General features: G+C 47.9%; 2 protein-coding genes across 2 annotated transcripts in view; one reads left to right on the top strand and one right to left on the bottom strand.

The window, feature by feature from the left end:
* The window catches only part of LOC141075631 (uncharacterized), a 70,993-nt gene extending 70,595 nt beyond the window's left edge, over nucleotides 1–398 (bottom strand). Inside the window, exon 1 of the mRNA XM_073562736.1 lies at nucleotides 246–398. Within this exon, the coding sequence (XP_073418837.1) occupies nucleotides 246–398 (153 nt within the window). The remainder of the gene's footprint in view (nucleotides 1–245) is intronic.
* Nucleotides 1–14,904, top strand: part of LOC141075630 (gastrula zinc finger protein XlCGF66.1-like) — a 50,900-nt gene extending 35,996 nt beyond the window's left edge. Inside the window, exons 2-5 of the mRNA XM_073562735.1 lie at nucleotides 9,491–9,640; nucleotides 9,766–9,945; nucleotides 14,555–14,678; nucleotides 14,762–14,904. Coding sequence (XP_073418836.1) covers nucleotides 9,563–9,640; nucleotides 9,766–9,945; nucleotides 14,555–14,678; nucleotides 14,762–14,904 — 525 coding nt within the window. The 5' untranslated portion in view covers nucleotides 9,491–9,562. The remainder of the gene's footprint in view (nucleotides 1–9,490; nucleotides 9,641–9,765; nucleotides 9,946–14,554; nucleotides 14,679–14,761) is intronic.
* The last annotated feature ends 13,085 nt before the right edge of the window (nucleotides 14,905–27,989 follow it).

Raw genomic sequence — 27,989 nt, 5'->3', positions numbered from 1 at the left:
CGATAGTCAACATCTCCTGGGGGGCTGATGTCGCTACAGTTTGTGTAGGAGCTCTCTTTTCTGGGGATTTGGCCAACTCACATGCCCGGCAGAGACTGCAAGCCTCTTCAACCACTGTTCTTAACCGAGGGTGGTAGACAAACCGCTGTAGCCACTGGAAAGTTTTTTCATGACTGAAGTGAGCTAATTTTTCATGAGATTCAGCGGCCACTGTAGACAGCACTGTCGCCGGAATCACCACCTACCAGGAGGCTCCTAACTCTTTTTGCAGTTGAACGTTCCCATATAACAGCCCGTTTCTCATCTGGAGGTGCTCCTACTGCCAGATTATCTTCAGTGCTTCTGAAGTCAGAGTACTCCTCTGTTCTTGATTGGGCAGCTTCTTCAGTGTCACCCATTGTCTAAGCAGGGCAAGTTCACGGTCTTCCTGCTGCAACCGGACCCACTTATCCTGAGATTTTCCCAATACTCCTTCATGGTGGGGGGTCCGTATCTGGTCCAGCGTGGCCACCACCCTCCCAGCGGTCTTCCGAAACCGGGGAATCTCCTCCTCTAGCATCTCATCTTTACTCTTTCCAGGTGTCGCATGCTTTGCTCTGGATAGGGTGTTGGTGTGGGTATTCTCCACCCCCCCCCCCCCCGTAAGCGATTCTATATCAGACCTTCGCCATCCGGGCCACCGAGCGCTGTTCCAGAGCCCCATAACTTGGCGTTCTCCAGATGAGCTAATAGATTATCGGTGCGCACCAACACCTCCGAGCCAGACAGGTATTAATAATAATAATAATAATCTTTATTTATATAGCGCCAACATATTCCGCAGCGCTTTACAGTTTAACAGTTTCAAAACACAAGTCATAAGTAACAACGCTAACAATACAATAATTAAAGCAAAATAAGACGAAATAAGACAACCCTGCTCGTGAGAGCTTACAATCTACAATGAGGTGAGGTAGATACAGAGTACAGGTGTGTATTTACAATGGTGTATTTACAATGAAGGTCCAGCCATCTTGCGGGAGTGAAGGATGGATGGAGATAGTGAATGGGCTACACACGCACACTTACACAGAGAATGACTTTGATTAGTGAATGTGATAGGCCGCTCTGAACAGGTGTGTTTTGAGGGAGCGCCTAAAACTATGCAAATTGTGGATAGTCCTGATTTCTTGGGGTAGAGCATTCCAGAGGATAGGAGCAGCACGGGAGAAGTCTTGGAGTCGGGAGTGGGAAGTACGGATTAGTGCAGAGGTTAGTCGAAAGTCGTTTGCAGAGCGCAGCGATCGGCTAGGCCGATAGACAGAAATGAGAGAAGAGATGTAAGGGGGTGCCGCACTGTGGAGAGCTTTGTGGGTGAGAACAAGTACTTTGAATTGGATCCTATAATGAATGGGCAGCCAATGTAAGGACTGGCGAAGAGCGGACGCGTCCGAGTACCGATTACCCAGATGGACGATCCTGGCCGCTGCATTAAGTATGGACTGGAGAGGGGATAGTCGAGTGACGGGGAGGCCAATTAATAGAGCGTTGCAGTAATCCAGGCGAGAGTGGATCAATGCAACAGTGAGGGTTTTTGTTGTTTCCATAGTGAGAAAAGGGCGGATTCTAGAGATGTTCTTTAGGTGTAAGCGGCAAGAGCGGGCAAGGGATTGTATATGGGATGTGAAGGAGAGATTGGTGTCAAACATAACACCCAGACAGCGCACCTGCTGCCGGGGTGTTATTGTGGTACCACCCACGGAGAGGGAAATGTCAGATTTAGGGAGGTTAGTAGACGGTGGGAGCAGAAGTAGTTCAGTTTTGGAGAGGTTGAGTTTCAGATAGAGAGCGGACATGATATTGGAGACTGCGGACAGACAGTCACTGGCGTTCTGTAGTACAGCGGGGGTAAGGTCGGGGGAAGACGTGTATAGTTGTGTGTCATCAGCATAAAGATGGTACTGAAAGCCAAATCTGCTGATGGTCTGTCCAATTGGGGCTGTGTAGAGAGAGAAAAGAAGGGGGCCAAGGACTGAGCCCTGAGGTACCCCGACAGCAAGAGGAAGAGGAGATGACGTGGAGCCAGAGAACAAAACACTGAAGGAGCGGTCAGAGAGATAGGAAGAGAACCAGGAGAGTGCAGTGTCCTTAATGCCTAGTGACTGGAGCCTAGAGAGTAGGAGATGGTGGTCAACAGTATCGAAAGCTGCAGATAGGTCAAGAAGAATGAGCAGAGAGTGGTCACCGTTACGTTTTGCTGTCAGAAGGTCATTGGTCACTTTGATGAGTGCAGTTTCAGTCGAATGTAGGGGGCGGAAGCCGGACTGTGAAGGGTCTAGAAGGGAGTGAATGGAGAGGTAACGGCTAAGGCGGGAGTAAACTAGGCGTTCCAAAAGTTTAGAGATGAAGGGGAGATTGGAGACTGGTCTGTAGTTGTTTGTGCAGGATGGGCTGAGAGCAGGTTTCTTTAGTAATGGAGTAACGATGGCGTGTTTGAAGGAGGATGGGAAAATGCCCGAGGAGAAGGAGAGATTAAAGATTGTAGTTAGGTGGGTTGTGACGACTGGAGAGAGAGACTGGAGGAGATGTGAGGGAATGGGGTCGGTAGTGCATGTAGTCGGACGAGAAGAAGAGAGAAGTCTGGAGACTTCTTCTTCTGTGATGGGATCAAATGTGGAGAGTGAGCCAGGGGAGATGTAGGAAGGGATGGGAGTCACAGCACTTGGTGGTTGGGAGCAGATTTCTTGACGGATATCATCTATTTTTTCTGTAAAGTGGGAGGCCAGGTCATCAGCACAAATGTCTGTGATAGGGGCTTGTGCTTTTGGCCTGAGGAGGGAGTGAAAAGTGTCAAAAAGTTTCTTGGGGTTGTTGGCTAGTGAGGAGATCAGGGTGGTGAAGTAGGTCTGTTTGGCAAGGTGAAGGGCAGCGTTATAGGTTCTTAACATAAATTTGAAGTGAAGTCTTCTGGTGTGCGGGTTTTTCTCCATAGGCGTTCAGCACTCCTGGAGCATCGCTGGAGAAGTTGAGTTTGCGATGTGAGCCAGGGCTGTTTTACTCTGTGTTTGGAGGTTCTGAGGGTGAGGGGAGCTACTTGGTCAAGGGTGCTTCTAAGAGTGTCATTGTAGTGATGAACAGCCAGATTAGGACAGGAAAGAGAGGAGATTGGGGACAGAGATGAATGTAGGGAATCTGAAAGTGTCTGAGGGTTAATAGCTTGTAGATTTCTGACTGTGTGGTAGGTAGGAATGAGCTGGGGTGGGCGAGGATTTGTGAGCGTGAAGGAGAGAATGTTGTGGTCAGAGAGTGGAAGCGGTGAGTTGTTTAGGTGGGAGATTGAACAGAGCCGGCAGAAGACCAGATCAAGGGTGTTACCGTCCTTATGTGTCTCAGAGGTTGAAAGCTGTGAGAGGCCTAGAGAGGTGGTTAGTGATAGAAGCTGGGATGCAGATGTGGAATTAGGGCTGTTAATGGGGATGTTGAAGTCTCCCAGGATGAGGGTTGGTAGTTCTGAGGACATGAAGTGTGGCAGCCAGGCTGAAAAGTGGTCAAGGAAGTGGGTGGGTGAGCCTGGGGGCCGGTATATGACCGCTACCCTGAGGGAGAGGGGGCGGAAGAGCCTGATGGTGTGCAAATCTCTCCGTCATAGCCCACACTAATGCCAACAATTCGAGCTTGAAGGAAAAGTAGTTGTCCGGGTTGCGCTCGGAATCGTGAAGGGACTGACTAGCATAGGCAATCACCCTCCTTCCCATCCTGGACCTGTGACAACACAGCCTCAAGTCCGTGCAAGAGTCCGTCGGTGCGGAGAATGAACAGTATAGAGAAGTCCGCATAGGACAGTACCGCAGCTTCGGTCAGCGCTTTCTTCAAGTCACGAAAAGCCTTCTCCTGCCTTTCCTCCCAACAGATGGATTAACCCATCACATTCGGGAGTACCCCTTTCAGAAGCTTGAGCAGAGGTTGTACCACATGGTCAAAGTTCTTCACGAAGCGACGATAGTACCCCGTCAGTCCCAGGAACGCTCAGACATCTTTTACGGTCTCTGTGGTCGGCCAATTCTAAATTACCTTGATTTCCTCCCATGACTGCTTCACTCCTTCAGATGAAACAACATGACCTAGGTACTCTATCTGGGTCTGGAACAAGTGGCATTGCTGTGGTTTCACCTTCAGTCCATACTTCTGCAGACAGCTCAGCAATTGCTCTAGTCTCCGCAGGTGATCTTCAAATGAGGCAGCATATAATATGATGTCATCCAGGTAAATGAGTGTGGCTTCAAAGTTCAAATCACCTAGGCACCTCTCCAGCAGTTGTTGGAACGTACCAGGGGCATTGGCCAGGCCAAATGGCATCCTTTTGAATTCAAAGAGGCCCATAGGTAGTATAAAGGCCATTTTTGCCTGGTCCTTCTCCGATATGTACACTAGCCATTAGCCACTGGCGAGATCCAGCTTCGAGAAAAATTTGGCTTTCCCCAATACAGACAGAGATTCCTCAATCCGGAGTAGAGGGTATGAATCCCTCACGGTGCAGGCATTGAGTTTACAGTAGTCTACACAGAACCTTAGTGTCCCGTCCTTCTTTCGCACCAGCACAATGGGGATGCCCACGGACTTTGGCTCTCCCTGATGACGCCCGCCTGTAGCATCTGACCGAAGATCTCTCTTACTTCCTGATATAACTGAGGGGGAAACTGCCAATAACATTCTTGAATGGGTGCCGTATCCCCCGTTGGTGTTTTGTGGGTAATCGCTGTAGTGCAGCCAAAGTCATCGTCATGTTTCGCGAACATGGATTGGTATCGCCGCAGTAACTCTTCCACTTGTTGTACCTTGGTGGGGGTGAGTTCAGATAGTTTGGCGCACATCTGTTCCAGTATGCGTCGACCCTCCTGGATGTATTGAGGTTCGGCTGTCGGAGAAGTGGTGACCTTTACCGACCACAGGTTTTCTGGATTTACTGCCAACTGTATGGTCTGTGGATGTATAATTTCTTGAGGTTATTCCCACTACCAGTGCCACTTCACCCCTGTGTGGAAGGACAAATTCCTGATCTGTCAAATTAACGCAGCAAACAGGAACCGTCCCTTCACGCACCATGGCCAGTGTCCGGGCCGCTAAGAGTCCTGCAGGCAATTGTTACAGAGGGTTCCAACTGTACTTCTACCCCCTCTAGTGGGGCATGTGCTCGGACTGACAGTCAGTATGATCTGTCCTGGTGGTAGGGTGAGTTTAGTGGAGGCCGGCACAACCACTTTTTCTAATGTTTCCCCTGACTAGAGGCCTCCCTAAGCTTGAGCTGTACGAATTAACCATTGAAACACTTGTCACTGGGGGGTATGCGGACTCCACTGTTTCAGAGACAAATGAGAAAGTTCATCGATGAGCAGTTTTCCAAACTCTTTCAGGATATTCATCCCCAGGGTGACGCTTCCCCCAGTGTCAGCACTATACCCTTCCGTCCAAGATCTTTCCCTCACAAGGAGACCTGCATCCACACCACCCATGCGACCGGGATGGGCAAGTGGTTTGCCGCTGTCAGCTTCACTACCGGGCCCCACTCAGGCCGGAGAGGCTCTGGGAAGTGTCATCGGAAATACCCTTCAGGCATGGCATCGTGGTCACTTGGAACCCAGTATCTACCAGGCAAAGCACGGCTCGACCATCTAACTCGGCCCAGACCAACAGCCACGTAGACCCCAGATTTGTGGGACTTTCACTACTCCTTCCTTTCCATTCTGGTTCCGGGCGACATCCCCCAGGCTCGGAGCCCTCTAGTTTAACGGACGGTGCGGCCGGGACCCGTTCCTCCGTGGACGTTCCCTGGCCATATGTCCCACTTCTCCGTAGTTATAGCAAGCGAAGGGCCTCTGCCGGCGGAACCTTCTGGCATCGTTACGGGCTTCTGTTTCACTTTGGCCCCCGGCTGCATACTGACCGATTTCAACTTTCTCCTTCACTTGAGCCAGTAACCCTTGAATATTCAACAGCTCCTTTCTCATCTCTTCAACCCATTGGGGTTCAGCAACAGTCTTTACTGCTCTGCTGCATCACACCTCTGGACCTTCCTTACTGGGACTGTCACCCCCTGCTCCTGTTCACGTAAGCGGGCCTCTTTTCCTATGTCCGCAAAAGTGATACGAGAGTCCGCCCGTACCTGCTCTCTGAGTCTGCTTGGTCAGAGCATCCCGCAGCCAGTCACCAACAAGTCATGCAACACGACATCTGCTGACCCTATCACCACTCAGTCCTTTCTAACAATGGTGGTGTGTAACTCTTGCAGCACATTCATATACTGTGTAACTGTCTCCCCCTCTCTTTGCATGCGGCTAAACAGGCGAGTCCTAAGTTCTCCTATGTGAGTGGGGTCCCCATGGGTCACCTCTAAAATTTGGAGAACTTTGGTAAAACATATCACGATCTCGGGGGGTATGCAGCTTCACAGAGTCTCTAGCCTCTCCATCCAAAGCCTTAATGGCCACCTCGGCCTTGAGTGCAGGGCTCATAGGGTGCATTCTCATCATACCCCTCGTGCGCTCCGTCCAACTCCACAACATAGTATTGGACCCCGTATATTTAGGCAACTTACTCAGCATGGCCCCCCAGGGAGATACTGGTTCTGGGCCCAGCCGCCTGTTCTGCGGCCTCTGTGCAATTGGACTGCATTCTGCCGACTACGCCAAATGTAAGAGGGCACTGGAAATGAGGTTCGTTGGATGCAGTGAAGAGCCGGAGGCAGAGAAGGGGTTAGCAGGGTTTACTACAACAGGTTATTGTGGTACAAGGAATACTCCGCGCAGGGAGATGAAATCAACAGTGGGAAAACGCGGGAACACTGAGCACAACTACAAGATTTGCACAAAAACACAATATTTGGAATAAAGGTGTACGAAAAAGAGAGAACTTATCGCTTGCAGTTCTTGTTGTGGAGAGGCTGGAATATCTACCGCCGGCATCGTAAATCATCTACAATGTCTCTGACCCTGTTGCGGAGGGACGAAAAGTACTGTCTCCCGACCGTGCCCATGTATCCGGGCTCACTGGGCTTGAGTGCGTTGGAATGTAGAAACAGTCTCTTTTGTTGATTCCTCTGGAATGACGCAGTACACAAACAGCATGCATGCTTGCAGGCTGCAGCAGCATGCAAACCTCTGAACTAGTCGCTAGGAACAGAGCGAGTCAGATTGTCTTTCACTGAGAGCGGGAATGAGCCGTCCAGTAAAGGAAGGTCTGGGGACAGCTCAGTAAGGACATAGTCAGTGGGTACGTCAAACCGCTGGGGAATAGCTGATGAGGAATTAGCAGTCGGAGCAGTGGGGAAGGAGTCATCCTTCTCCTTCTCCTGTCGCCGTTCCCGACAATTCTCCCCTGTTCCCTCGCTCAGCCCCTTCTATCTCCCCCACGCCCCCTGCTGTCCAGTGCAAAGGTCCTCCCCACTCAAAGTAATCGTCCCTCAGCAACAGTGGTGACAGTCCCGATAGTTCCGGCCCCAAAGTGTACCGAGAACCGCTGACTCTGCCCTGGCTCATCTTCTTAAATAAGTATAGTAGTAACTAGGCCGCCAAATACTTGGGGGGCGGAGGAACATTCTGCCAAACTCTGTCACACCTTCTTAGGCTGGTTTCACATTTGCGTTTTTTAGCGCTGGAAAAAAACGCATATGTGCGCATGCGTTTTTTCCCCTATATTTAACATGGGTGCGCATACCTGCGCGCTGGTAAGCGCATGTATGCGATTTTCATGCGCTGCGTTTTTTTGGGGTGTGCGTTTGTATTTTCCAGACGCAGCATGTTGCATTTTTTGGCCCTGCAAAAAAGCGCATGCGCACATATGCGCACGTTTTGCGCTAAAAATGGCCATTATAGCCTATGGATGCGCATATGTGCGCACTGGCATGCTCATGTATGCGTTTTTTTGCACATGCGTTTTTTTTTTGTTAACCATGGAATTTAGGGGTTTAGGTTAGAGTTAGGGTTAGTTAAGGGGGTTTAGGGTTAGGGTCAGGGTTAGGGTTGGGGTTTGGGTCAGGGTTAGGGTTAAGTATGGTTTGGTTAAGGGTTAGGGTCAGGGTTAGGGTCAGGGTTAGGGTTAAGTATGGTTTGGTTAAGGGTTAGGGTCAGGGTTAGGGTTAAGTATGGTTTGGTTAAGGGTTAGGGTCAGGGTTAGGGTCAGGGTTAGGGTTAAGTATGGTTTGGTTAAGGGTTAGGGTCAGGGTTAGGGTTAAGTATGGTTTGGTTAAGGGTTAGGGTCAGGGTTAGGGTCAGGGTTAGGGTTAGTTAGGGTTTAGGGTTTGGGTTAGGGTTAAGTATGATTTGGTTAAGGGTCAGGGTTAGGGTTAGGGTCAGGGTTAGGGTTAGTTAGGGTTTGGGTTAGGGTTAAGTATGATTTGGTTAAGAGTTAGGGTCAGGGTTAGGGTTAGTAAAGTCATGGTTTGGGTTAGTGTGAGGGGCCACCTAATGTTGGAAAAAAACGCAAACGCGGTAAAAACGCATAAAAACGCTGCGTTTTTTTCATGCATGCTCATAAAAATGCTTGAAAAAAACGCAGCAGTTGTATGCTTTTGTATGCGTTTTTTCAATGCGTTTTTTTGCGGGAAAAACGCGCTGCAAAAAAAAGCAAGTGTGAAACTAGCCTTAGATGCCATGTTTGCTTTTCACATCAGCAAGTGGTTATACTGCTAGGGTTTTTGTTGCAGCCGCTCCTGTGCTGTCCCTGCAGTGTACATCTATGTTATGGGGCCCAAAAGAGTTAATTTGTAAAAAAAAATTTTTCACTTGTTAAAATACAATAATATGTCTTCTGCTTTTTTAATTTTTTTTCTCTCATTTTTACAAGAATTGTTGGAGCCAATTTTTCTTTTGAAACATTTTAATATCGGCTTTTTCTGGTGTTTTTCTTGTAATATAGGAAAGCCTAAGGCCAGAAATAAACCCCATAAATCACTGTACATGGAGACTTTGGGATCAGATCATTTCTGTCCACGTTGATTGTGGAAGCAAAAGATCTTTTTTAAAGCCTCAAACTTCTGGGTGTGACTCAGAGCTGAGATCTAACATGATAGAAGATTCCAGTGCGGGGAAGACGGGAAACCTTCATATAGACGGCCGGTGGGGATGGAGTCAGTGACCGACTCTGGCCAAATCTGTCTCTAGAGCCGTAGTAGGAGATGAAGATGTCGTCCTCATCATGAAGGAGTTATTTCTCATGTCGCGTGTAATGAATATCTCCTGCAGTATTGCTAATGCCGATTCCAGTGTCGGTAATGAGATGAGAATTCACGTTATGGAAGATGAGTCTATGAGGAACGTGTTCAGCTGCCGACTCTGAGGAGGAAACTGCTTGTTGTCTGTGGCCTAAATATATAGGTTTTATTAGTAGATGTCAGGGGAGAAAGCTAAACCCTGTAAGATAATAAATCTCCTCATATGTTTCCCTTATTATCTCCAGTAATTGTATTATTACACAGGATTCTTATGATGTTACATCGGATCATCTTCTTCTCATTCAGGTCTCTACAATATCGGATCCTCTCAGTGAAGATCTTCTACAGAAGAGAATTTTCCTGATTTACCCATCAAGGATGGATATGGACAGAGACAAGATGGCGGAGAGGATGTTACACCTCACCCTAGAGATCCTCTTCCGTCTCACTGGAGAGGTGAGAGATTCTGATGACGTCACATTACATCATTCTTATCTATGGGAATAACAGATGGACAGAACTGGAGAGGTGAGGGCTCTGAAAATGTCTGTAGTGAGATTAATGTGTCTCTCCATTACCAGGATTACACAGTGGTGAAGAAGACCTCTAGTGATTGCTGTCAGGACCCTGTGTCTGAGGGATGGGGAAGACCCCTGAGCCCAATCACGGGGTCTGCACCTCACCCTCTGATCCATGAGGACATCAGTGACCTGAAGATCCTAGACCTCATCTACAAGATGATTGAGCTGCTGACTGGAGAGGTGACACTGCTGGGACATTATTATTATTATTTATTTATAAAGCACCATTGGTTCCATGGTGCTGTACATGAGAAGGGGTTCCATACAAATTACAGATATCACTTACAGTAAGCAAACTATCAATGAGAGACTGATACAGAGGGGAAAGGACCCTGTCCTTTCGGGCTTACATGCTACAGGATGGTGGGGAAGGAGACAGTAGTTTGGGGGGGTTGCAGCAGCTCCAGTGATGGTGACGCGGTAGCTCCAGTAGTGGTGAGGAGGCAGCGGGGATGATTGCAGGCTGTAGGCTTTCCTGAAGAGGTGGGTTGTCAGATTCCGTAAGAAGGATCCGAGTGTGGATAATAGCCGGACGTGTTGGGGCAGGGAATTCCAGAGGATGGGTGCTATTCGGGGGAAGTTTTGGAGGCGGTTGGGTGAGGAGCGAATAAGTGTGAAGGAGAGAAGGAGGTCTTGGGAGGACCAGAAATTACGTGATGGAAGGTATCAGGAGATTAGTTCAGAGATGTATGGCGGAGACAGGTTATAGATGGGCTTGTAGGTCAGTATTAGTAATTTGAATTGGATACGCTGAGGGAATGGGAGCCAGTCAAGAGATTTGCAGAGGGGAGAAGCGGGGGAGTAGCGAGGAGAGAGATGAATTAGTCAGGCACAGAGTTAAGGATGGACTGGAGAGGTGCAAGGGTGTTAGCAGGGAAGCGACAGAAAAGGATGTTGCAATAGTCGAGGCGGGAGACGATGAGGGCATGCACAAGTAGTTTAGTAGATTGAGGGTTGAGGAAGGGACGGATTCTGGAAATATTTTTGAGCTGGAGGCGAAAGGAGGTGGAGAGAGCTTGGATGTGCGGTTTGAAGAAAAGGGTTGAGTCAAGGGTTATTCCAAGGCAGCGGACCTCCAGTAGTGGGGAAAGTGTGATGTTGTCAATTGTTATAGAAAGGTCGGTTAAGGAAGATCTGTGAGATGGGGGGAATGATGATTAGTTCAGATTTGTCCACGTTGAGTTTGAGGAAGCGAGAGGAGAAGGAGGATATAGGTGATAGAGACTCCGGGATTCTGGAGAGCAGAGAGGTGATGTCTGGGCCAGAGAGGTAGATCTGAGTATCATCAGCATAAAGGTGGTACTGGAATCTGTGGGACTTTACGAGTTGCCCCAGGCCAAGTGTATAGATTGAGAAGAGTAGGGGTCCTAGAACAGAGCCTTGGAGGACTCCCAACAGAGAGAGGGTGGGATGAGGAGGTAGTGTGGGAGTGAGAGACCCTGAATGTGCAGTTGGAAAGGTATGAGGAAATCCAGGATAGGGCGAGGTCTTTGATGCCGAAGGAGGAGAGGATCTGTAGTAGGAGGCAGTGGTCAACTGTGTTGAAAGCAGAGGACAGGTCTAGAAAGAGGAGTATAGAGTATTGTCCGTTAGCTTTTGCTGTAAGTAGGTCTTTGGTAATTTTTGTCAGGGCTGTCTCAGTGGATTGATGGTGGTGGAAGCCAGATTTTAGATTGTCAAAGAGCAAGTTAGATAAGAGGTGGGAGGAAAGTTCAGCGTGGACATGCTGCTCCAGGAGTTTAGAAGCGAATGGGAGCAGCGATATTGGGCGATAGCTGGACGTGGCTGTTGGGTCGAGGGTTGGCTTTTTAAGGATAGGCGTGATTGTGGCATGTTTGAAAGCAGAAGGGAAGGTACCAGAAGTTAGTGATAGGTTGAAGAGGTGGGTTAGGGATGGGATAAGTGTGGTGGTGAGGTTGGGGTGGAGGTGGGATGGCAATAGGGTCAAGTGCACAAGTGGTGAGGTGTGATTTGGAGAGAAGATGAGCAAGCTCCCCTTCAGTGATGTTAGATAGGGAGGTTATGGGGTTTGGGCATTGGTCTGGTGTGCAAAAGGGTTGTGGTGGTTAAGCAATAAAGACTTGCCGTGTTTGGTCTATCTTGTTTTTGAAGTGTGCGGCAAAGTCCTCTGCAGAGATGAGGGAAGTCGGAGGAGGCAGTGGTGGGCGGAGGAGGGAGTTAAAAGTATTGAACAACTGTTTGGGATTGTGGGATAAGGAAGATACAAGGGATGTAAAGTAGGCCTGTTTAGCAGAGGTGAGGGCAGATTTGAATGCAAGTGTTGCTTGTTTTAGTGCAGTGAAGTCGTCTTGCGAATGTGTTTTCTTCCAGCATCGTTCTGTAATTCTGGATGCTTGCCGAAGCTTTTTAGTGGTGTTATTGTGCCAGGGTTGTCTATTGATTCGTCGCACTCTGTTATGCATGACAGGGGCGACTGAGTCCATGGCTGATGCAAGAGTGGCATTGTAGAAAGTAGTTGCAGTGTCTGTGTCGTGGAGCGAAGATATGGAGGACAGTGGTAGAATAGAGTCAGAGAGTGTGCGAGTGTCTAGATGTGAGGTTTGTGCGGGGGTGCGCATGCTGCTGGACATGGGTGACAGGTGGAGAACAGGGATGAGAAAGTGCGTAGATGGTGGTCAGATAGAGGGAGAGGGGAGGTGGTGAAGTTAGAAAGAGAGCAGAGGCGGGTGAAGACCACGTTTAATGTATGTATGTCCGTCTGTGCGGGTTGCTGAGGAGGACCACTGAGTAAGTCCAAAAGATGAAGTAAGGGACAGGAGTTTGGAGGATGATGAATGGTGGGTGTCAATGGGGATGTTGAAGTCACCCATGATGATGGTGGGAATGTCAGCAGAGAGAAAGTGAAGGAGCCAGGTGGATAATTGGTCAATGAAGGCATTGGTCGGGCCTGGAGGTCGGTATATGATGGCCACTTGGAGGTTGGAGGGAGAGTAGATGCAGACAGAGTGGACTTCAAAAGAGGGGAGGATAAGGGAGGGTAGAGGTGGGATTGGGTTGAAGGTGCAATTGGAAGAAAGGAGAAGGCCCACTCCTCCAGCATGTCTGTTGCCAGGGCGAGGAGTGTGGGTGAAGTGGAAGCCGCCGTAACACAGCTCAGCAGGGGAGGCTGTGTCGGAGGGTGTCAGCCATGTTTCGGTGAGGCCAAGGAAGGAAAAATTATGAGAGGTAAAGAGGTCGTGAATCACATGGAGTTTATTGCAGACGGAGCGGGCATTCCAGAGTGATCCAGAGAGTGGGAGCATGGTGGTGGGCGTCAAGGGCACGGATTTGAGGTGGGAAAGATTTCTGGTGTTTGTGTTGGTTTGGGAACGATAGAAGGGGGTAATAATGGGAGGTGTGGGTTGTGGGGGTCCAGGGTTGGGAGATATGTCGCCAGCAGTGAGGAGAAGCAGAAAGAGGGAGAGCATGTGGGAGAAGGAGGGTGGGTGGCTTGTTTTGTATTTTATTAGGAGAGCTCTGAGGTCGAGGAGCAGGCCAGCAGAGGAGGTCAGGTGGGGAGGCCAGAGGGAAGAAGAGATTATTATTTGGTTAGCGGGTGCTGGGGTTTGTGGATATCGAAGGAGAGTGAGTAGTAGTGGAGCCAAAACTGTTAGTGCGTATGTCAGCATGGTGAGAGTAATTTAGAAGGCAAAAGAAATTTAGAACATGTAAACGCAGTGGTTAGTCGTACCTTCTGGTCACTTCAGGCTCATTTCAGATGTTATCCTTAGAAGACATCCTTGGAATAACAGACCGAGGTCAGGCAGACCTCTTAAGCCCCCGTCACACACAGCGAGATCGCTAGCGAGGTCGCTGCTGAGTCACAAGTTTTGTGACGCAACAGCGATCTCATCAGCAATCTCGCTGTGTGTGACGTATCAGCGACCGCCCACCACCATTTATCGCTGATCGTGCTCGAATGCCCTGGACATTTTTTTGATCGTTAGTCTCCCGCTGGCCAGCACGCATCGCTGCATGTGGCAGCATGAGACGATCGATCAGCGAGCTGGTATCCAAGGTAAACCGTGGGTAACAAGTGCGCGTGTCGCTTAGTTACCCGCTGTGTACCTTGCATACTGGCTCCCAGCGCCAGCACGCTGGTATCCAAGGTACACAGCGGGTAACTAAGCAACGAGCATGCTTGTTACCCGAGTCGTCGCTGGTCTTGATCGCTGATGAGATCTGCTTGTTTGGCAGCTTACCAGCGATCATATAGCAGCACACCAGCGATCCCGACAAGGTCATATCGTTGTCGGGATCGCTGGTGCATCGCTATGTGTGACGGGGGCTTTAGTCTGAATTTATACTAAACAGCATATGAAAGGGCCCAGGTGTGATCTGAAAGGAAGGAGCAGTAGGGGGACTGGATGCAGACACAGGAGATGATTAATTAGAAGTAACAAGAGGAAATGCTAAGGGAGATAGTATTGCAGCCAGAACACATACCATTGATAGCAGACAGATTCAGAGGTGATTGGGGTTCAGGAAAGATGTGTGATGATGGTATTGCAACCAGAACACATACCATTGATAGCAGACAGATTCAGGGGTGATTGGGGTTCAGGAAAGATGTGTGATGATGGTATTGCAGCCAGAACACATACCTGTGGATGAAGCAGATCGATTGTCAGAGTGATAGTAATAATAATGAAGCATCTATAGCAGGGAGTCATTTTCAGGCATATTTCAGTTGTTAGCCTTAGAACGACATCCTTGGAATGACAGACCGACATTATACAGTAACACTATTAAGGGATCAGGAGGATGACGGTATCATTGTATGTGTCAGGTTCCTATAAGGTGTCAGGATGTCGCTGTCTATTTCTCCATGGAGGAGTGGAAGTATTTAGAAGGACACAGAGATCTCTACAACGACGTCATAATGGAGGTTCACCAGCTCCTCACATCACCAGGTAATAGACAGGACTAAATACACACGGCCTATAATTATCTGTATGTAGAGAATGAATTCAGTCCCTGTATGTGTTTCCTCCAGATCTATCCAGTAAGAGGACAACACCAGAGAGATGTCCCCGTCCTCTTCTTCCACAGGACTGTAACCAAGAAGATCCCAGTGCTCTTCAGGATCATCAGGTAGATGGAGATAAGGTGTCAGGAGATCTCCTCTATGATGTGTAGACAGCTGTGAAGGTCTTGTGCTCAGTCTTGTTTTATCCATGATGATTTAATGAGAACGGTGGAGATGGCAGGATTACAGCTGACACTGACATGGAAATTTGATTGATTAGGTAGATATACCCTCGTGCATGCTGTGGCCTGTCCTAATTAGACAGAGTCTTATTGAGCGCTCAAGGAAGGAAAGATGCCACACCTAGTTAGCAGCAATCCATTCCAGCAAAACTCTGGAAGTTTATTGAATATACTTGGTTTTATCAGTTCGTACAAAGGAGTGGTTACTCATTAACATAAAGGCTGAACTTCTTATCTAATTCGTCAGTTTAAATACATGTACATATATGGGTGTCCGACCTGAGGTGATTTAAGAATCAGATTATTTACTGCCCCTTGTCTTACAATGTCAGCAATGTTCAGATATTGGCTGGTACATCTGGCCTTACTTCCTCTTCTGTATGTCTGGGACAAATGTCACAAGACAATGCTATCATGAGTTAACATCAGCTCCCCAGGCCCTGGCTCATGGGGTTAGGTCATCTTTAGCAACTGATTATAAAGTTCAGGACAGCTGTGACTATATCTAGGCGCATATGAATGAGTATATAGAGTATATAAGTATATAGCATATAGCCTATAGCAGGCAAGTGAAATCTAGATGAAATACATATACATATATATTTCCATAACAATCCCCCCTTAGATATCACTTGCCCTAAAGTCCTGCTCCTGGCCCAAAGCGCTGCAACTCTTTTATGCTGCCAGTGGTTTGACGCACGCCTAGCGCATACATCCTCCTCTGTACAGACTTTCGCAAATGGGCGGTCAGGAGATCTGTCCCTAACGGGGGTTTTGTGCAATGTAATCAAAGTCTCTTAGTTAGCAGTCTATGCAGTCAGTGCATGTGTATTCTCTATCAGGTAGGTAATTTATTCAGTCAGGTAGGTCATCCACGGCATCATTCCAGCTCAGGTGTATCTTCTGGTATGAAGGCCTTTTCCTGCAATGCGGTGCGTGGATTCAGGTGGGGGTTTTCCTTCCAGGTTGGCGGCGTCAGCACTTGGAGAAGGGCCATCAAATCTGGGATCGAGTGCTTCTCTTTACGGACTTTTTCCACCAACACTCAGCAGTCTCCTGACCTCAGGGTGTGCATACCAGGCACCGAATCTGGACCTGGCAATGAAGGAGAAAACTCGAGAATGGACATTAGAAAGATTCTTGATAAATTCAATTACACATGCAGAGAAAGTATCATTTTGCATAGTCAACTGCTAAGTAAAGAATACCCCTAACATGGGGGGTAGACCCAAATCAAGTTTCATATTGGTGACAGCTTTTTCTGAGCCTATGGGAGTGTCTAATGTCAGGGTTTGTCTGTCTCTTGGGCAAATTTTTTAGCATGCTGCTTTTGAATGTCCCACCTAGTCTATGGTGTAGGATGGGGTGGGAAGTGTGTGTAGGCCTAAATCTAACCCTACTGCTGATCAGATCTCTTGTGTCAGGTTTTCTGTGTATGTGGGTCCCTGATCACTTGCTATTGCTTCTGGAACCCCCATATCTGCACACTATTTTTGAGGGTAGCTTCTTTGCAGTAGTCTTCGCCAACCGGATCCTTACTGGGAAGTCTTCAGGCCAGATGATGTGGGGGAACTTTTCCCGCTTGTCCGATGTTGAATTTGTCCGAGGCCAAACAGCTGCTGGGAATTTGGCTGTTAAGGTGAGAGTCCAGTCAATCAGGTCATTCATCTGTGTCGTCAGTTCTGTGCGGGGGCCATGTGCCCATTGAACCGCCGTAGGGTACACACTTTGAGGTAGACTGGGTCTGTCTTGAGGTAGACGTCTTGAGGTAGACATGTTTGAGGTAGACAGGTTTCTTGGAGCCCAGTGCTTTTGCCCTACAGCATCCAGCTTTCCTTCTCTTTCCGAGTCTGATCATGCTACTTCTTGTACAGGCTTCGGGAAGTCATTTTGTCAGGCTTTCTCGTCTTCAGTCGTCTTGTAGTAGCCGTCCGACTCTACGACCTCTCCCATTTTCCATATTGTCTTCCTCTTGGCTGCTTCTTTGGCTGCCACGTCTGCTGTTGATGCCCCGTGTCTCTACTGTGTTAAGGTTTCCGTGTGCCTTGACCTTCAACACTCCCACCACTTTTAGTAGTTGAAGAGCGTCCAGCAGGTCTCTGATGGCTCCATGATGCTTCGTGGCCGATCCGCTTACTGTGATGAAGTCTCTTGCAGCCCAGATGGGTCTGAAGTCGGGTGCCATGTCATGCGAGTACCTGGAAGTTTTGTTCCTTGCAATGTGGCAGACCTTTCGTCAGCTCTACCAGTTCCGCTTCTTGGGCTGACAAACTTCTGGACCATAGGATGTCTTGATGGCTGGTCACTGCACATCCCGTGTGGAACCTTCTTTCATCATCTGCAAAACTGGAGCCATCTACAGTATCTTGCAGACTTTTCATCTGAGGGTCCGTAACCGCATCACCCCTTGGAAGTGGGAGTAGAGACAGGTAACAGCTGAGAGCACTGAAAAGTGGTGGAGAGCAGCCTTGTCAGGAGGGCGTGTGCTGCAGATATTGTTTTCATGCAGGAGGGCCCCCCCTTGCAACTGGATCCAGACCGGCTGAGAGGTAGTCTAGAGGCCTCTGGTTTTCCTCGGCGGGTCTGTTTTAGGCCAGTAGCATGACCTTCTCCATCCTTGTCCTTCCTTTTCTGTTCGGCACAGACGGGATGGCTTCTCATAGTCAGGGAGGCCTAGAGCTGGCGCAGAGACTATGAAGTCTTTCAGTTTCCTGTACGAGATGAAGGCTGCAATGCGTTGATGCAATTGTGCAGAGGCTGCATTAAGCCTGGAGCACCAGGGATCCAAGTTCTGCAGTACGAGACTGGACCAAGGAAGGCCTGCATCTTCGGAGTTGTTGAGGGAGCCATCTTCTCCTCCGCGGTCTTCCGGTCATCTGTCAAGTGTTTCATGTAGTGGGCGATACGGTGTCTTCAGGAACTTGCTTTTTGACACCACTGGACTCTGTTTCGCAGAACTTACGTTGCTGCTCCGTCAGGCAGAGTAGAGGAGACATGGAAAGCGCTGTGCAGGTAGCGATGTCGATGACTTCTGCATGCTCCGCAATCCAGTTGACGGGGATGGAGGACAATGCTCTGGCGAGCTGTGAAAGGCTGTTCCGGGCCCTCTTGGGCATCACTGTCCATTTGTTTCGCACCCCCCTTGTGCGTTTTCAGGAACTGGTCGTCCAGGTGGGGGGGGAACATTGAGGAGAGCTTCAGGCAGATCCATTGCCATGAGCACCGTTGCTGTGGCTGGCACATTTGTCAGCAGAGTGTGCAGATCTGGCACAACTGGGGTTTCAAACACGGTTGCTTTGTTCACAGCCCTCAGGTTATGCACCATTCAACCCAGTCTGGTTCTCCTTTCACAGTCTTCCTCTTGATTGAGAAAAGCTGGGACTGCATGATGATTCCCATGAGTGAGGCGGCTCAATCTGGCCTTGCTCTTCACAGTGCCGTGAGTGACTCCCATCTTCTGGCAGAGGGCCAGCAGGAAAACAAGCCGTTATACTGGTGACCTCTTCATCAGAGATGACGTCCAGCTGAGCTTTCTTGCTCTCACAGGGGGTCTTTTTGCTGGGGCGTCTTCTTTACCAGCCTGCAGCAGTTCCTTTCACCCAGCTTGATCTCAGGTCAGCTTTTGTTAACCAGTTTGAGGAGCTAAGTGGTTGTCTTCCAGTCCAGGGCCTGGATTAACTTCAGGGAGCACCTTCAGAATCTTGTCCAAGATGATCCTCTGGCGCTGGAGCTGGAAGCAGTGCAGCCATCTCACGGAGCGGGTGTGGTCCCTCTGGGTTGAGAGTTTTCCTGGCCCATGCCAAAGTTCTTAGGCCATTTCTTGAACCGCAGTTCCACTTAGACCTCCAGTTGGTCAGAGGCAGTTTGGCTCTGGGTGATGAGCAGCGGATGCTGGGCCTTCTGAGCGTCCGGGGTTCCAGACTTGAGTGACACCCACACTGGCACAACTTGAAGTCTCCCTTGGACCATAGGCTTCCGGGTGCTATGTCCAGCACCTCCTTGGGTAGACCTGAACCGGTTGTTCGAGCGAGGCTCTTGTAGGGCCACCAGCATGGGCATGATTGATTCTTCCTGGGCCTGGGGTGGAGAGGAGGTCGAGGTCACATTTTCATGGGACACTTTGGTCACCTTCAGTTCATGCAGTAGGTCTGCTCTCATCAGGTGTGGTGGGCAGGTCTCCACCATAAACTGGAACGGGATGGAGTGTCCTGGCTGTGTCCACATGCTCAGGGTCTTGCAAGCTGGGGAACGTCTGTCTTGACCTGCAGTCCCTATATAAGACACACAGTGCTCTGATAGACTGGTGGGGTCGGGGATTTTCACTTCTGACTGCACCAGTGTCCACAAGGAAAAATATGACAGCCCCCAGTGATTTGAGGTATTGGGTCCGCTGACGGGGTTTCACATGTCAGGGGCGTGACGTCTGGCGGACCTGGTTTGCCTCTGTCCTATGGACAGGGTTCTTCATTGTCTTCTGTGTTTCTTTCTTGGCCTATTCCTCCGCGGGATGACCTGGGTTCCTGGGGTGCTGTGCACTGGTTCCAGAAATGGCCAAGGTTGCCACAGTTGAAACACTTGCTAGCTCTCCTGACTCTGTGTGATAGTTGCTCCTTCACGTCAGTGGCCACCACAGGAGGGCCTGTCCTCTGCACTCCTGGGAGGGACTCAATTCTTCTGGCTACTGCGAGCAGGACATCTACTGCTATTGTCCTGTACTCAGGCCTGGCCACTATCAATAGTTTCTTGATTGGTTTTCTTAGTCCATGCACAAAGGCTTGTGCCAACATTTGTCCGTGTATCTGATCATGAATAGTGAAGCCTTAAATTTGGAATACTTGCCTCACTCTGCCATGAAACTCGTGTACAGACTCTGTCTCGGCCTGGCTCATGTTATGCATGCTGAGTGCTTGTCTGGCTTTGGCCCACTCTCTGAGCTGTTCAATTAGCTTTGATCCTGATTCCCAGGAATGCACATCTAATTCTGATGGAAGCTTGAAGTGTTCCTTCATGATTGGCCAGAGTGTTTCACCTGCTTTTATCTCCATTATGGACCAGAGATCACTCCAGGTTGCAGCATATGTCTGCTGGCTCTGCTGCATTCTTCGGTAAAATGGCATTGGGTCCATATCTGGGTTTGGCAGATTTCTTAGAATACTGAACACCTGACTAGGGGTGAAGGGCACATAGTGTAAGAGTTCTGGCTCTATCTGCCTCTGCCTACTTGGTGTCTGTGAGTTTCTCCTAGTACTATGAAGCATAATCTCCTCTTCATGTTCATCAGAGGAGGAACTGTGCCATTGTGTGGGTAGTACTCCCCCCTTCTGAGACTGCAGCTCCGTGTTAGACTTAGCAGGTGCAGTCTCTGATGGCACACACCTCCCTTCTGCTAGCTGTTGTATAGGGAGGGCACCTGTTTTGTTATGTGTGGGGAGTGATTCACTTTCTTCTCCCGGTGTCATAGTTGTCTCTTTAGAGAGGGTGCCTTGTGGAAATAGGGACACCTCATTGTCTGGATCTGGCACTGGGCCAGCTGGTGACGATGAACTGAGAGGTGGGTGGGGGAGAGAGGAGCAGGGGAGGGTGGAGGAGAGATTTGGAATAGGAGGAGAGTGGGGAGGAGACAAAAGAGGAGGAGAAAGTGGAGATGAGGGGGATGAGAGATGATGTTGGTGATGATGGTGGAGAGGGAGGAGAGATGAGAGAGAGAAGGGGGAGAGATAGGTGGAGATGAATAAGATAGAGGAGGGAGAGAGAGATATGGTGAGGGAGGATGAGGTATAGGAGGAGAAATAGATGAGAGAGGGGAGTTGGGAGTGAGAATAGCGGAGATAGAGGGAAGAGAGAGGTGAGAGAGATGGGAGGAGGGAAGAGTGGGGAGAGAGGAGATGGTGGGGGGAGCGACCTGCTGCCCCCCTTCTGCCATCACAGAAGGCATGCTTAGATCTGTGGTACCTCTCAGACGGCACAGATTAGAATGCCGCTGAAAACACTTTTTCTCTACACGTAAAAAAAACAATCCTTTCCTGTTCACACTATCTGTTAGCACCTTCTACGCTGTAAAATCCGCTGTCACTTTAAGAAATGCTGACGGCAATTACTAGCTACTTCCCTTTTTCCTTTCAATACATCATGCCATGCTACAGCTTTAAAGGAAACTGTTCTTGCAAAACCACATACTATGTCTGTTTTAAAAACTGAAAAAAGTGATCAAAACTTTAAAAACTTTGCAACCCCTTTTAACTTGCTTAAAAAGGAATGAAAAACAAAACAAAAATATTTAGTAAAAAATTTCAAAAGTAGTGGACACAAAATGGAAAATCAAAATTGACAAGAGAACACAGGAATAACCAAAAGCAGGCAAAATTTCTGTTATAAACAAAATAAAGGAAAAGGAAAAATGTCTGAGAAGTGAAAATCAAAAAGACTGAAAACAAAACTCAAAAATGGAAAAACCCAAAAGAAAAAGAGAAAAATGATCAGGGAGTAAAAGATTTTTAAAAGGAAAAACAAATCAAAAAGTTGATAAAACTTAGAAACCACTTCGAAAAAATCAAAGATCGATGCAAGTACACTTCCAACAATATAAAAAGTGTGCTGACTGCAGAACACACACACTTCCCTTTTTTCTGCCTGCGTCTCTCAGTGAAATCTTCTGAGAACAATGGAAGAGAGAGAAAAAGAAAACCTAACGGAGACTGCAGTGATATACTCAAAAAGACCCAACTTTCACGAAAATGCTCACACTACAGTAACAATAATCTCCACCAAAAATGCAAGATAAAGCATAAAATAGGGAAAAGCAGAGTACAAATATGACAATATGAAAAAAATATATATATATTTCAGGGGCACACCCTGTAGGCAAAAGAGGAAGTGTACAATAAAAAAGGAAAAACTTTATCTCCTTCAGATCTTTGTGGAGAAGTGCAGTGGAAAAAACAGGTTGATGCACATATAGACGTCTGGGTAGAGATCGAAGCCCTTGTTTTGTGACACGTATGTCAAACAGCTGCTGGTAACCCATAACTGCTAACCACACTAGGTGCACTACGCTTGGTGACCCGGGAATGTTTACCACGCTGTTTCGGACGTCCTGGCTGGCTCGTCCATAACAGGAATGTGATAAATCCCACGAAACTGCCACCACCTGATACCTGGGCCGGCTTCTCCTGTCCTTCCCTGTGACCAGGTGTGTTGGTGGCAATTTGTCAAGTGGTTTGGCTTGCAATATTTCCCCTAAGCTAACACCACCGCGTGCCTGGCGTGGGCGCTGTTGTCCATTCCTATGCACAGGTGTTTATTGTGATAGCTTGATGTGAGATTCGCCTTGTGATAACTCTGTAAGACCCCACCACCTGTCCCTGGGCAAGGCTTCTCCTGTCCTTCCCCTGTGTCCAGGTGTATTTGTGAGGACCTATCTGAGCGAGTCAAACTACCCTGTTATCAGTTTCCCAGCAGCCACAAGCACAAATCAGTCACCGTGTTTCCACCAGCTCTCTCCCGGATCAAAACACACAGGACCACAGCAGACACTTAGCTTATCCCAGGGTTTGGATAAGGGTGGACTTTTTTACACTACCTTGGTTTGGTGACCACACTGACCGGCTAGAGTTGCTGACCCGGACTGGGCACAGGGAACATTCAGGTAAGATAACTAGATTTTCTTACCTTATGGAATTGCGCAAATCTCCGTTCCCATGAGCCAAGGCCTTGGCCGGCACCTCTGTCCTCTCCGGTCAGCAGGATCCCCTTGCGTTTTCGTCCACAGCCTCGCGTCTGGGCGCCAATTGGCATGGAAATTTGATTGATTAGGTAGATATACCCTCGTGCGTGCTGTGGCTGAGTCTTATTGAGCGCTCAAGGAATGAAAGACGCCACACCTAGTTAGCAGCAATCCATTCCAGCAAAACTCTGGAAGTTTATTGAATATACTTGGTTTTATCAGTTCGTACAAAGGAGTGGTTACTCATTAACATAAAGGCTGAACTTCTTATCTAATTGGTCAGTTTAAATACATGTACATATATGGGTGTCCGACCTGAGGTGATTTAAGAATCAGATGATTTACTGCCCCTTGTCTTACAATGTCAGCAATGTTCAGATATCGGCTGGCACATCTGGCCTTACTTCCTCTTCTGTATGTCTGGGACAAATGTCACAAGATAATGCTATCATGAGATAACATCAGCTCCCCAGGCCCTGGCTCATGGGGTTAGGTCATCATTAGCAACTGATTATAAAGTTCAGGACAGCTGTGATTATATCTAGGTGCACATGAATGAGTATATAGCGTATATGCTGTAAGTATATAGCATATAGCCTACAGCAGGCAAGTGAGATCTAGATGAAATACATATACAGTTGTGGCCAAAAGTATTGACACCCCTGCAATTCTGTCAGATAATACTCAGTTTCTTCCTGAAAATGATTGCAAACACAAATTCTTTGGTATATTATCTTCATTTAATTTGTCTTAAATGAAAAAACACAAAAAGAATTGTCCTAAAGCCAAATTGGATATAATTCCACACCAAACATAAAAAAGAGGGTGGACAAAAGTATTGGCACTGTTAGAAAAATCACGTGATGCTTCTCTAATTTGTGTAATTAACAGCACCTGTAACTTACCTGTGGCACCTAACAGGTGTTGGCAATAACTAAATCACACTTGCAGCCAGTTGACATGGATTAAAGTTGACTCAACCTCTGTCCTGTGTCCTTGTGTGTACCACATTGAGCATGGAGAAAAGAAAGAAGACCAAAGAACTGTCTGAGGACTTGAGAAACCAAATTGTGAGGAAGCATGAGCAATCTCAAGGCTACAAGTCCATCTCCAAAGACCTGAATGTTCCTGTGTCTACCGTGCGCAGTGTCATCAAGAAGTTTAAAGCCCATGGCACTGTGGCTAACCTTCCTAGATGTGGATGGAAAAGAAAAATAGACAAGAGATTTCAACGCAAGATTGTGTGGATGTTGGATAAAGAACCTCGACTAACATCCAAACAAGTTCAAGGTGCCCTGCAGTCCGAGGGTACAACAGTGTCAACCCGTACTATCCGTTGGCGTCTGAATGAAAAGGGACTGTATGGTAGGAGACCCAGGAAGACCCCACTTCTTACCCCGAGACATAAAAAAGCCAGGCTTGAGTTTGCCAAAACTTACCTGAAAAAGCCTAAAACGTTTTGGAAGAATGTTCTCTGGTCAGATGAGACAAAAGTAGAGCTTTTTGGGCAAAGGCATCAACATAGAGTTTACAGGAGAAAAAAAGAGGCATTCAAAGAAAAGAACACGGTCCCTACAGTCAAACATGGCGAAGGTTCCCTGATGTTTTGGGGTTGCTTTGCTGCCTCTGGCACTGGACTGCTTGACCGTGTGCATGGCATTATGAAGTCTGAAGACTACCAACAAATTTTGCAGCATAATGTAGGGCCCAGTGTGAGAAAGCTGGGTCTCCCTCAGAGGTCATGGGTCTTCCAGCAGGACAATGACCCAAAACACACTTCAAAAAGCACTAGAAAATGGTTTGAGAGAAAGCACTGGAGACTTCTAAGGTGGCCAGCAATGAGTCCAGACCTAAATCCCATAGAACACCTGTGGAGAGATCTAAAAATGGCAGTTTGGAGAAGGCACCCTTCAAATATCAGGGACCTGGAGCAGTTTGCCAAAGAAGAATGGTCTAAAATTCCAGCAGAGCATTGTAAGAAACTCATTGATGGTTACCGGAAGCGGTTGGTCGCAGTTATTTTGGCTAAAGGTTGTGCAACCAAGTATTAGTCTGAGGGTGCCAATACTTTTGTCTGGCCCATTTTTGGAGTTTTGTGTGAAATGATCAATGTTTTGCTTTTTGCTTCATTCTCTTTTGTGTTTTTTCATTTAAGAAAAATTGAATGAAGATAATACCAAAGAATTTGTGTTTGCAATCATTTTCAGGAAGAAACTGAGTATTATCTGACAGAATTGCAGGGGTGTCAATACTTTTGACCACAACTGTACATATATCTTTCCATAACAACACCAGTGACCGGAGATAAACTTTTTACCTCCGATCACAGCTGAGCGGTCATGCTGTGTTCTGACAGTGTGGGAACCGCGGCTCTGTGACCGGCGGAGATGTCTACCGCCAATCAGAAGTGCTACACCGGTGTTTACCACACTGCCACACAGCTTGGGAAACACCGGCTTTTGTGTTGTGCATTTTCCGCTATATTCTGTGATTAAATCAGCAAATATTGCAAATTCGGCGATCGTGGGCCGAGCATTGAAATATTCGCTCATCTCTCGCCATAATACTGTGAGGTGCTGTGGGGCCGTCATACTGTGTGGGAGACCTCATACTGAGCTACATGGCCACACAGGAGAACAATTTCCTTGTGATGAGTCAGATAGAAAGTGAGAAATCCAGGCCTTTGGTCTATCTGATTGCCGTCCTCCTGAATTGATATGGTGTTGTGTGCCAGGAGGGAGACATCAGATAGTACGTTCTGAAGGAAAGCAAAGATATAATGGCAGTAAGAATTCGGATTCCAGGCAGGGAGCATAGTGGAGACACAGAGCAGGAAGAGGTCATTAGCTCAGGTTTGCTGCACTATTGTGGCATATAACAAATGTTATGTACTGCCGCATGGAACCGGAAAGTTCCTGACTGCATAACGCAGAAGAAGCATTCATAAAGTGTTGTGCCTGCCATCTGATGTATATACTTCTCATCAAGGTCTTGTTAAGTAAAGGAAAGTCTATTTTTGAACTTTGGTCTCCCTCATTCATCTCCATACCATCTGGTCTGGGCCTACAACGACAGCAGCAATCTGTGGAGTCGGGAGTTATGACTCTGCCAAATATATCTGTTCGGGCGGTGTAGAAAATTGCTTTGGAAAGGCTTCTGGGATCGACTTTGAGATTGCCCCTTGCAGACCTGGGGGGCTGGACCCTCATCTGACCTTGTACTCCATGGGCACACCGCTGGTGAAGGTTCCCTCTCTGCCTGCTGCACGCGCCATCTTCCTACTCTGTGGTGACGTCACCGCTACCCGGTGTTCGGGCGGTGTGGAGATTTCCTTCTGAACAGCATCTGCGTCCTGCCTTAGGCTTGCCCCTTGCTGACCGGGGTGTTTTGCCCTCCTCTGCTCAAGTTAAGGCAGGGCACATCGTTGGTGAAGTTCCTGTGGAGGACTGCTGCGGGCGCCATCTTCCTCCACCTTCAGTGATGTCCCCAGGCGCGACCAATCAGCGACGCAGGATTTCCGTTACAGACAGACAGAATTAGACGATTATATAAATAGATATAGATAGAGATATATATATATATATATATATATATATATATATATATATATATATATATATATATATATATATATAATATGTGTTATATATAGCTGACCCGTGGAAGCGCTGTTAGGCCGTCGTCAGAGTTTACTCGCTCCTTTCTTCAGCCTCCCGGCCATGAAGTTTTAAACTTTTGCTACAAATAAACTACGGACTTTCAATATGGATCAGTGGGTGCTGCAGTCCTTACTTTCTTTGATGGTGAAATTATATATATCTAATATATAAAGCTCAAGTGTGTATGTATGTATGTGTGTATGTCCGGGATAGGCATCTGCACCGTCGCAGCTACAGCCACAAAATTTGGCACAGTCACACGTCTGGACCCCGAGAGTGTCCTAAGCTATGTTGTGAGGCGAAATTTTAACCCTGCACGTTCCAATTCACCAAACAATTTTGCCCCTATCTACATACTGGAGAAAAAGTGTGTGCACGTCAAGCCCCGCCCCTCATTATGATGTCATAATGGTTGCCATGGCGACGCTGATGTCGTCATAGGTTACAAGCCCCGCCGCTCATTATGTCATAATGGTTGACTATGGGATGGAGGATGTGTGATGGGTATATGGGCACTGGACTATGGGATGGTGGATATGTATGACGGGTATATGGGCATGGGACTATGGGATGGAGAATATGTATGGTGGGTATATGGGCACGGGACTATGGGATGGAGGATATGTATGATGGGTATATGGGCACGTGACTATGGGATGGAGGATATGTATGATGGGTATATGGGCACTCGACTATGGGATGGCGAATATGTATGATGGGTATATGGGCATGGGACTATGGGATGAAGGATGTGTGATGGGTATATGGGCACTCGACTATGGGATGGCGAATATGTATGATGGGTATATGGGCATGGGACTATGGGATGGAGAATATATATGATGGGTATATGGGCATGGGACTATGGGATGGAGGATGTGTAATGGGCATGGGACTATGGGATGGAGGATACATATGATGGGTATATGGGCACGGGACTATGGGATGGAGGATGTGTAATGGGTATATGGGCATGGGACTATGGGATGGAGGATATGAATGACTAGTATATGGGCACAGGCCTATGGGATCGTGGATATGAATGACTGGTATATGGGCACAGGCCTATGGGATCGTGGATATGAATGACTGGTATATGGGCACGGGACTATGGGATGGAGGATATGTATGATGGGTATATGGGCACGGGACTATGGGATTGAGGATGTGTGATGGGTATATGGGCATGGGACTATGAGATGAATGTGTGATTGGTATATGGGCACTCGACTATGGGATGGCGAATATGTATGATGGGTATATGGGCACGGGACTATGGGATTGAGGATGTGTGATGGGTATATGGGCATGGGACTATGAGATGAAGGATGTGTGATGGGTATATGGGCACTCGACTATGGGATGGCGAATATGTATGATGGGTATATGGGCATGGGACTATGGGATGGAGGATGTGTAATGGGTATATGGGCACGGGACTATGGGATGGAGGATATGTATGATGGGTATATGGGGACAGGCCTATGCGATCGTGGATATGAATGACTGGTATATGGGCATGGGACTATGGGATGGAGGACATGTATGATGGGTATATGGGCACGGGGCTATGGGATGGAGGATATGTATGATGGGTATATGGGCACGGGACTATGGGATGGAGGATATGT

The sequence above is a fragment of the Dendrobates tinctorius genome, unplaced genomic scaffold, assembly GCF_039654945.1.
Source record: "Dendrobates tinctorius isolate UK_male_01 unplaced genomic scaffold, ASM3965494v1 ptg000366l, whole genome shotgun sequence".
Classification (NCBI taxonomy): Eukaryota; Metazoa; Chordata; class Amphibia; order Anura; family Dendrobatidae; genus Dendrobates; species Dendrobates tinctorius.
Note: the sequence above shows the minus strand (reverse complement) of the source record. Positions and strands in the feature narration are given on the sequence as shown.